The sequence below is a fragment of the Musca vetustissima genome, unplaced genomic scaffold (assembly GCF_032173495.1).
Source record: "Musca vetustissima isolate MV318-11 ecotype Yass unplaced genomic scaffold, APGP_CSIRO_Mvet_v1 utg320, whole genome shotgun sequence".
Lineage (NCBI taxonomy): Eukaryota > Metazoa > Arthropoda > Insecta > Diptera > Muscidae > Musca > Musca vetustissima.
In genome coordinates, this window is record NW_026875384.1 from 559,904 (window position 1) to 569,653 (window position 9,750).

General features: G+C 35.1%; 4 protein-coding genes across 5 annotated transcripts; 3 read left to right on the forward strand and 1 right to left on the reverse strand.

The window, feature by feature from the left end:
• The first annotated feature begins 583 nt into the window (after positions 1 to 583).
• On the forward strand, positions 584 to 3,444 carry LOC133337861 (kelch-like protein 10). Its single transcript, XM_061546070.1, has 7 exons — positions 584 to 858; positions 1,016 to 1,291; positions 1,416 to 1,680; positions 1,754 to 1,876; positions 1,957 to 2,232; positions 2,292 to 2,502; positions 2,741 to 3,444. The coding sequence occupies exons 1-7, from the start codon at positions 584 to 586 to the stop codon at positions 3,442 to 3,444; spliced, it is 2,130 nt and encodes a 709-aa protein (XP_061402054.1).
• Positions 3,445 to 4,338: 894 nt separating this feature from the next.
• LOC133337862 (thyrostimulin beta-5 subunit) lies at positions 4,339 to 4,910 on the forward strand. The gene is made up of 2 exons (XM_061546073.1): positions 4,339 to 4,355; positions 4,415 to 4,910. The coding sequence occupies exons 1-2, from the start codon at positions 4,339 to 4,341 to the stop codon at positions 4,908 to 4,910; spliced, it is 513 nt and encodes a 170-aa protein (XP_061402057.1).
• Positions 4,911 to 5,756: 846 nt separating this feature from the next.
• LOC133337863 (zinc finger BED domain-containing protein 4-like) lies at positions 5,757 to 7,796 on the forward strand. Its single transcript, XM_061546074.1, has one exon. The coding sequence runs from the start codon at positions 5,757 to 5,759 to the stop codon at positions 7,794 to 7,796; it is 2,040 nt and encodes a 679-aa protein (XP_061402058.1).
• Positions 7,797 to 8,250: 454 nt separating this feature from the next.
• LOC133337852 (mitochondrial import inner membrane translocase subunit Tim23) lies at positions 8,251 to 9,576 on the reverse strand. Of its 2 annotated transcripts, XM_061546062.1 has the most exons (5): positions 9,488 to 9,576; positions 9,062 to 9,353; positions 8,821 to 8,990; positions 8,662 to 8,760; positions 8,251 to 8,574 (listed from the first exon to the last, which is right to left on the reverse strand). In XM_061546062.1, exons 1-5 carry the CDS (start codon positions 9,537 to 9,539, stop codon positions 8,567 to 8,569), a joined length of 621 nt encoding a protein of 206 aa, XP_061402046.1. In that variant the 5' UTR covers positions 9,540 to 9,576; the 3' UTR covers positions 8,251 to 8,566. The 2 variants fall into 2 exon arrangements, with proteins under 2 accessions (XP_061402046.1, XP_061402045.1); XM_061546061.1 differs by having other exon boundaries at positions 8,251 to 8,760.
• Positions 9,577 to 9,750: the final 174 nt, after the last annotated feature.

A 9,750-nucleotide genomic window follows, 5' to 3' on the forward strand; every position in this document is an offset into this window, starting at 1 on the left:
GCGACAATGTTCGGTAATTTAACGATCAAAATGAAGTAGTTGACAAGTACCGACAGATGTGAAGTTAACAACATTTTTAATATTTACATTTTAAAATATGTGTTTTAATTTCAACGATATTTGTCGGTAATACCGAATAAAGTTACAGAATTTCACTACAGATCTATAAAAAACCTCTTTACATGTATTAGAATTTTTGGTTTTACTACTTTTTTTGTGCAACTTTGCATTAAAAATTATTTCTATTTTGGGACATATTTTTTCTATGTTATTTTTATAAGTCAATCAATTGTGAATATTTTCCTTTCTTTGGGGGGAAAATAATTTAAAATATTTAATATTTTAATAATTAATTTAAGTTAAAAAAACGCATTTTTTCAAGATTTCCAGTAAATCAAATCTTTGCGTGTTCCCAAAAAATCTAATAAAGACGTAACATTTGAAATCAGCTAAGCGAGAGGGAAATCCAAAGAAGGGGAAGACTTTAAAAAAAATCATAATTTTACAAAATTCTCAGTTTTTTTATTCAAAATTAATTGTGCAAATTTTACGTGTTCGGGTAAATAAATCCAAAAAAATTGAAATGAATCGTGAAAGGGTAACGGCTGTTCTTCAAAATAATAATGCAAGTGTTAGCAATGATGAAGGTGTTCTATCTGATGTTGATATGGATGAAGATATGGAAGTGGAAGTTGGTAGAGAAGCGACGAAGCTGGCAGGCTCAGTGAGTGAACAAGCCTTGCAGACCCTAAATGAATTGCGTTGTAGCAATTTACTTTGTGATGCGGTAATAAGTGTGGCCGATGGAACTTTCAATGTCCACCGGGCAATAATGAGCGCCTGTAGTCCATATTTCCGGTGAGTTGTTTTCCTAAATCTGATTTCAGAAATTTTAAATTGCACAAAATACGAAAGAAAAGGTTACTATCGGGAGGCAGATATAAACCGATGTTGAAAATCTATTTATAGCATTTTATTAATAATTAAATAATTGAAATGTTCTTTCCCCCAACAGAGCTCAGTTTACCACAACAGGAGCAGCAACAAATACCGCCAACAACCCAGTGACAAATAATCACAATGTTCACATACCAGGTGTTAGCTTCAGCATCATGGAGGAAATCATCAACTATGCATATTTACGAAAATGCTCCATCAACGACGATAATGTTCATCAACTATTAATATCAGCCGATTATGTCGGTATCTCGGGATTGGTGAAAATGTGCAAACAATATTTAGCACAAATGCTAACAGCGGAAAATTGTGTCAGCATAATGGGGTTTGCAAGGTAAGTACTCAAGTACATGTGCGAACACACATCCCTACCAGAGGTGCACAACTACTTTATACATACCTTAATCCCTAACTAATTGATGTATTTCCTATTTCCACTTTGTTCGTTCGTTAAGCAGATTTCGTTTTTTCAACGATTTATATGCCAAGGCTAGAAATTATCTGTTGCGGCATTTCATTGAGGTGGCATCTAAAAATAGGGATTTATTGCAAATGAATTTAAAGGACTTTTATGATGTCATCAATGACGATGAACTGAATACCAGAGAGGAAGATAACGTATGGAAATTGTGTATTAAATGGATTGATCATGATCCAGAAAACCGCAAACAGCATGTGGCCCAATTAATGCAGGGTGTTCGATTGGGTTTAATGACTCCCAAGGTATGAATGAATTTTGACATTCCAAAATATTAAATGGATTATGTATGAGTCTGTGTGGGTGTGTGTGTTTCAGTGTTTTATGGAGGAGGTCAAGGAACATCCATACGTCCTGCAATGTGAAGAAGCAAAGCCTTTGATTGTGGAAACATTTAAATTCATGTATGATTTGGATATAATAAATCCCACATCAGGAGAGGTATGTTAACTGATCGGATGCTGTGTTTTTTTAGCTCATCATTGTATTGTCCTTTTCTTATGCCCTTCTCACGCATAAAGTTGACCACACCACCCTTGGCCATGCCACGTTTACCACACGAGGTTATATTTGCCATAGGTGGCTGGAGTGGTGGCACATCCAAGGCCTGCATAGAAACATATGACACACGGGCCGACAGATGGGTCAATATACCGGCCGAAGATCCAGCTGGTCCTAGGGCATATCATGGCACAGCTGTTATAGGTTATAAAATATATGCCATTGGAGGTTATGATGGTTTGGAATATTTTAATACTTGTCGGGTATTTGATGCCATCAAGAAGACATGGAAAGAGGTAGACAAATAAACATTAATTGTCATTTGAATTTCATCGTGGCATCTTCTTTGTCTTAGGTGGCTCCCATGCATTGTCGCCGTTGCTACGTCAGTGTGGCCGAGTTGAATGGTTTAATTTATGCCATTGGCGGCTATGATGGTCATAATCGTCTTAATACAGTGGAACGCTATAATCCCAAGACAAATCAATGGTCCGTTATAACGCCCATGAATATGCAAAGATCTGACGCAAGCGCCTGTACACTGAATGGCAAAATATATGCCACGGGTAAGAAAGGAGGGGAGGAAATAAAATTAACAGCTTATAATGTTTACGAAGGGAAAAAGATAAAAGTGGATCCTTATATGCGCTTAAGGAGATCTTTAATACAATATAATACCTGCATATCTCCCAAATAATAGTTCCTTATAAAAGCTTGTTTAGAATTTTACAAATGTTCCCATAACCTCTGTCAGAAACCTATTAAGAAACGTTACAATTTGATTTTTATTTCCTTCCCCTTCAGGTGGTTTTAATGGTCAAGAGTGTTTGGACAGTGCTGAATATTACGATCCCAACACTAACACTTGGACACGTATACCAAATATGAATCAACGTCGTTCCGGTGTATCATGTGTTGCATTTCGTGGTCAAATATATGTTGTTGGTGGATTTAATGGTACATCACGTCTCGCTACGGGAGAACGTTATAATCCCGAAACACAAACCTGGACGTTTATACGTGAAATGAATCATTCCCGTAGTAATTTTGGTTTGGAAATTATTGACGATATGATATTTGCCATAGCGGGATTTAATGGTGTATCCACAATATCACACACCGAGTGTTATGTACCCGAAACAGATGAATGGATGGAGGCCACCGATATGAATATAATACGTTCAGCATTAACGGCCAATAACGTCGCAGGTTTACCGAATATACGAGATTATATACACAAGGAACGTGATCGTCTAATGGAGGAGAGACGACAACGTTTGCTAGCCAATGCCATGACCAGAGATGAACGTATGACATCCTCAAATGCTTCGGTGGAAACAATACAAGATTCCATTATGGAGGATTATGAATCGCCGAATGAGAATGAAAATGAATTGTCCGACGAGGAGGAACATGTAATTGAGCCACTACCGGACAATCGTCGCTTTCGCAATCAAATCAGAACCCAGAGATTGGGTTCCCATCATGAAATAAGACGTAGAACATAACCCACAAGAAAATATCATAAATAATCAAAGGAAAAGGCCACAAGTATTTGGTACCAATACAAATATTTCAGAAATAAGATGAATATCTTTACTCATAATCAAGTATAATTATTGGACTGTAAAGAAGTTATCCAAAGAAGATGTTTAAATTCAATTCATTCCAATTATAAAAATTATACGAGTACAAATCATTTAACCCGGAGAAAGGAAAACGTGTTATATTTTTTTATTTTACATTTTGGAATATTATAAAAATTAGACATAAACTTACCTTGAATAACAATTTCTTTTTAAATGTTATTTTTAGGCTAAAAAATAAGAAGAAAAAACAAAATTAAATAAAGAAAGTTAAAGCAATATTTAAAAATTAATGATAAAAATTGTAAGAACACAACCCAAAATACTGCAATTAAATAATAAAAATTGAAAGTTATTACAAACAAAAGTTATTTCCATCTTTTACTTCCCTATAACAAAATATTAAGGAAAAAAATAGAAATGTTGAAATATTGTGACGCAATTCTCCCCCTCTTTGCAATTGTTTAATTTCATTGAATATTCAGTTTAGATTTCTTCATATTATTTTCTTCACGGAAAAATAACACATAAAAGTTTTTTATAACCAAAAGAAAAATTTTAAATATTAATTTCAAATCAGGATGCATAAACACTCGTACAAAAAGTCAAACATAACGTCAGAGATCCATTCATCCGTGTACATGTGAAATTATCCTTTTGCAACATAAACACACACTCACACGCATCAATGCAATCAACCCCCCTAATACTCAATACTTGCTTGGCGGCGATTTGGGTATAAATATAGACGTTAACTGAAAGCAACAAGTCACTTTCAGTTTGTTTTCGAAGTTTGTAAGGACGGCCACGGATACAATGCGTTGTCTAAATCTGTAATAGAATTAATATTTCCTTCGCTTTGAATTATTGTAATAATTGTACAACTTTTCAGAATATTCTTCATTACGCTGTGGTCGGTGGGAACATTGGCTCAGATTTTGGATGTATTACCGCCCCAGCCAATTAACAGTGGCGGTTCTCCACCAAATGGTCATTTGGGTTGTCATCGTAAGCAGCTAACGTATCGTGTCACCCAGACTGATTCCAAGGGAAGGGAATGTTGGGACTATGTCAGTGTATCAGCATGCTGGGGTCATTGTGATTCTAGTGAAATATCTGATTGGAAATTTCCCTACAAACGTTCCTTCCATCCAGTTTGTGTCCATGCCACCCGTCAACCGGCTGTTGTCATTTTAGGTAATTGCCATCCGGAGGCTGATGAAGAAGCCCGTCGCTATGAATATTTGGAGGCTGTTTCTTGCCATTGTCATACTTGCTCGACCATGGATACAAGCTGTGAAGCTCCTGCCAATAATATTTTGGATGTAAAATCAGGTGTAAAAGTATTGGCTCTAACCGGTATGGATTCAGATGGTTTGGATTACTAAATTCGTTTTTTGTTTTGTGATAATATAATGCCAATGCGAAAATGGGATATAGTTTTTATTTGAAAAAAATCAGTGCTAAATAATTGTGCCAATTAAAAGTTATATATTTAAGCATATTTTAGTTGAATTTAAATGTACACAGCGTAATTTTTGTGGTTTTAATTGAAAATAAACTTGTACCAAATGAAATTGCTTCGAATGGAACATATTTTATTTCGCAAGGACATAACCATACATTTTTTTGTACGGGTCTGTTTAGCTTACCGATTGTTCTTTGATTAAAAGCCAGTGTCTGGAATCCGTTTCACACTTCATTACTTTTACAACATTTGTTGTTTATAAATTCACTTTTTAAATCTATTAATCTTATATTGGAAATAATTTCAAATTTTCACACAGTCGATAAGTATGTAATAAAAGAAACAGCTGAGCAAGGCATATTCAATACGATAGTCGCATTAACCGTTTGTTGGTCAATGAACTGTCAAGAAGATGTTAAATTTAATACAAACATATTAAATTGAATCTAAACAAACCAAACCATGCAGATTCTGGAAAATATCAATTATTGTTAAAATATTTCATTAAATACATTAAATTCTTAAATTTAAATTGTTCTATATACTGGTATATTTGAAAAAAGTAAATTTTTTGGAAATTATTAACGTTGCCAATTGTATGTTATCGACAAAAACGAATTACGCATTCCTATTCTGTGACAATTTATCGATTTACATATCCCTATTATATTTTATTTGTTTACATCCAAATCGCCGTTCAATGTTTTGTATTGTTCAAATAATTGAAATTCCAAATACAATTATTTAAAAATAATATTACTAAAAAATGGCTTCCTCTGGTAATCCGATATGGAATTATTTTCGTCGCAACGAGGGCACAGCAACATGTATCGTTTGTATGAAAGAGTTGAGCCTTGGCAGTTCATTGCCGAAAAATCAAACAGTGTCCAGCATTAAAAAACACTTGGAAAAGGTACATCCAAGTGAATATTCCGCTTTTCACGCTCTTGAACAGGAATACGTACAGAACAAAACTCAAAATGTAAATTTGAAAAGACGTGCTAAACGGAAAAGACTGAAAGAGCGTAAGGAGGCAATAGAGGGTCCTAGAGAGAAAAAGAAACCGGGTCGAAAACCAAAAATGGATAAATACTCTGAGACGGAAGATGTGGAACAACATAATACCATTGAAATAATTGTACAGGACCCTTTAGAAGAGATCGAAGAACATCCAGCCAATATTATTGTTGCAAAATCCGATCAGAGTTTTTCGTTATCGGTTGAAGAAAACAAAACGCCCATAACGCGGCCTGGTGACATTGCTCTAAGCAAGCGTATAGATAAATCCATATTAGATCTACTTGTGGTAGATATGTTACCGTTTAGCACAGTAGAAGGAGAAGCTTTTAAACGTTTAAATATAGGAGATCCTAGTCGACCCACCAAATACGTTCCCAAATCACAGGACTATTACAGGAGTACCTTGATGCCCGAAACATATGCAGCTGTAAAGAAAAAAGTAATATCTTCATTGGAACAAGCCGAGTGGGTAACTCTTACAACAACCGACTGGTTAGATGCAACAAAAACATGCCGCATTGAAGTTATATCCGCACACTTTTTACACGACAACCAAAAACATATGGTGGTATTGCACATGAGTCCACAAACAACTACATCATCCAAATCAAATCTTTTGGATTTGAGCCGTAAATTTAATATTGTGGAGAAAGTCCATGTCAATGTATCATCGACCGAAAATGATGACCAATCATCTGCTGAATGGTTTAGCGCATTACAGTGCTCTGCCTTTCTGCTGGAGAAAGTCATAAAGGAATATATTTTATTTGGAGACAGTGTGGAGATTCTTAAGAGGAAATGTTTTAGCATAGCAGATCATTTCGATAGTAATATCCAGTCGATGGTTAACTTGCACGAATGTCAAGAAATTTGTGGTTTGGCGCAACAAAAACTCTTACTGGACACCCATGACAGTTGGACATCAACATTTCTAATGTGGCAGAGAATATACGAACAAAAGCCAGCCTTGGAATTGTATACACAGCAGTATGGTGATCTCAAGATTCCATCCGACTATGAGTGGCAACAAATAGAAAATCTATTAACGATTTTGAAAATACTGTATCAAGCCTGGTTAGATATTAATTCGGAGGCTGCGTGTGCATCTTTGGTAATACCTCTGTTGACGATGCTAAATTCCAAGTTTGAGCCAAAGTCAGGCGATCTACCGGAAATGTCGTTTATGAAACAGAAATTAAAACAACATTTAAATGTGAATTTCGCCTTTGTCCATCAGACGTCATTTTTAATAATTGCCACACTATTAGATCCGCGTTTTAAAATGCGTTACTTAACCGAGAATCAATTGGCATCCTGTCACTCGGAAATGAAACACAATCTACGAATATCCCTCAACATAGAAGATGAGGAAAGCGTCATGAATCCTTCGTTTAATTCCCTGCCTCCCACCAACAATTATAAATTCTACAATACTTCCGATCTATGGGAAGCCCACGACAGTTCCACAATTATTGCAAGTAACAATAGCAGCGAACACATTTTTCTGGCATTCGAACAACAGCTAAGTTTTTATCTCAAAGAACCGTTGATAGCAAGAAATGGAAACATTTATCAATATTGGAATCGTACACCCTACGAATATCTACGCAAATTGGCATATAAATATTTAACAGCGCCGCCCACCAGCCTTTGTGCACATGAGACGATTTGTAATGTGGCTACATTATATGTGGAACGCCGACTGGCGGCATTACAAAATGACGATGAAGATGAAAAGTTGTTATTTATGTCTTGTAATATAAAATTATTCAATTTTGAATATTAAAAAGATGAGTTGGTATTTAAGGAAAATTAAATCGTTTCTGTTTGCCATAAAACGAACGTCATCTTAAATGTGGTGTTCTATTCAACTCAACAATGAATTTCAAAAATATTTAATTTTTTATATTTACATGGAAATGTGTTTCCTTTTTATGGCAAATCGAATCAATTTGGTTTTCACCACATAAGCAATCAACTTTTGATCTCAATAACTTTATAAATAAATAAAATTTAATACATAGTCATCTTTTTTATATTTTTATAAACTAGTTATCATATTGTTTTCTCTTTGTCAATAGTTTTTTTTTCATAATAAGACCATTTTTGATATAAATTGGCTACGTCCGTAATTTTCCCAATTCAAACATACATAATTTGTTCATTATTTTTTTTAGATTATTGTATTTGTGAAATCTATTATTTCTAACAAAAAAAAAACTTATTACAAGTTTCAATAAAATGTTTACATGTTAGAGGTAACTTATATTAAAAATGTCTCATATTAACATAAAATGTACAAAAAAAATACATGAGAATTTCGTGGTTCGAAATTTCGTAGCAAATTGTACAACACTGAAATCTTTTTCTGTTTTGATCTTGTTATGCGTATGTCTATTTTCCCATTGGTTTTGCTTTGGAGTCAACTCAACATAACTTAAATTTAAGGCTATTCTAAAACAGTTGCTACTAATGAGAAGCAAAACATTTGCAATGTGTAGATCATATCTCAGATAAAGAAAATCGCTTATTTGCTATTTTGTAATGAAGACTTATTCAAAGCCCTAGAAGAAAATAAGGACCAGATATTGTATAAAAAGAAAAGCTTAATTATGGCATATTTGCTTAGAGGAATTTCATGCCGGAATTACCATTCGAAGCGGCATTCGCTCTAGCCAACTGAGCTAGACAATAGAGGCCAGAGATTCCCAGGCCTACGGCACCGCCAATGGCGCACTTCCTTAAACCGGCTAAAAAGAAAATTCGTTAAAAAGTTTCACCTTTACTGGGTAGAAATCAAAATATCCCACCTGTAGATTTGTATAGTAAACCTGTGGCGGTACCAGCCACCACTGTATTGATATCGTCATCTTCACCGCGTACAGCTTGTAACAGTACACCAAAACCTGAATACATTACAGCTAATGTGCCCAATGTGTTGGCTGTGCCTGAGCCTTGTTTCATAACATGATTGAGCATCCTAATGAAAACCACATACAGTCACACAAATCACAAAATCATAGTCACTAAGCACAGGATATTATAACTTACTGTGTCCGCCACAGTTTTCCAGTCTGTTGCAAAGCCTTTGTTGTTCTCAGACCATTGTAGAAACCAGCCACTCCGCCAATGCCAGCTCCAACCATGACAGAACTGCCAATTTGTGAAAAGGCCAATTCGAAGCGACCTCTTTGTTTGGTAGCACCCTCAGGAAAGATGAATTCCGGCTGGGCTTGTTGCAAAAATCGCGGGTCATAGTTTAGATATGGTGAAATTGGTGCACCGAACGTAGTCGACGCCGAAGTAACATTTGAGAAACGCGATGATGTTTTGGGCTCGTCACCTTCAAAAACATTTCAGAATGTATAAATATTTGATTCATCAATTCGATAATCCACCAAACAATCAATTGCATGATGTAACATGAAACGGCGCAGATAGCTATGCGAACTCTTTCTTCATAGCAAGAATACTTACTTCCCGTGGTTGGTGCCAATGACAAGGGTTTACTCAAATAATCATCACTCATTTTAAAAAGGCAGGCGTAAAATCAAATGTTTTTAGACCAAAATTTGTGGCAAGTCTGTTTTATAATATATTTTTAGTTTTTTTTTCTACAGAAATCTAATTGAACCCTACACGTGAAATGTCTTCTAGCAAATTTTTTTCTCTGCTTCTATTATCACATATGTTTTGCAGTGTTGCCAATGCAAATAAAAAAATCAATTGCCATCAATGAA

Bases quoted from the DNA above. Each gene is read 5' to 3' on its own strand.
- LOC133337863 (XM_061546074.1), top strand. From the start codon at position 5,757: ATGGCTTCCTCTGGTAATCCGATATGGAATTATTTTCGTCGCAACGAG.
- LOC133337852 (XM_061546061.1), bottom strand. From the start codon at position 9,539: ATGAGTGATGATTATTTGAGTAAACCCTTGTCATTGGCACCAACCACG. The intron at 8,991-9,061 runs GTAAGTTATAAT...GGTTTTCATTAG, and splicing joins GGAAAACTGTGGCGGACACA to GATGCTCAATCATGTTATGA. The intron at 8,761-8,820 runs GTGGGATATTTT...TTTTCTTTTTAG, and splicing joins TTTACTATACAAATCTACAG to CCGGTTTAAGGAAGTGCGCC.
- LOC133337861 (XM_061546070.1), top strand. From the start codon at position 584: ATGAATCGTGAAAGGGTAACGGCTGTTCTTCAAAATAATAATGCAAGT. The intron at 1,292-1,415 runs GTAAGTACTCAA...TTCGTTAAGCAG, and splicing joins AGCATAATGGGGTTTGCAAG to ATTTCGTTTTTTCAACGATT. The intron at 2,503-2,740 runs GTAAGAAAGGAG...CTTCCCCTTCAG, and splicing joins TGGCAAAATATATGCCACGG to GTGGTTTTAATGGTCAAGAG.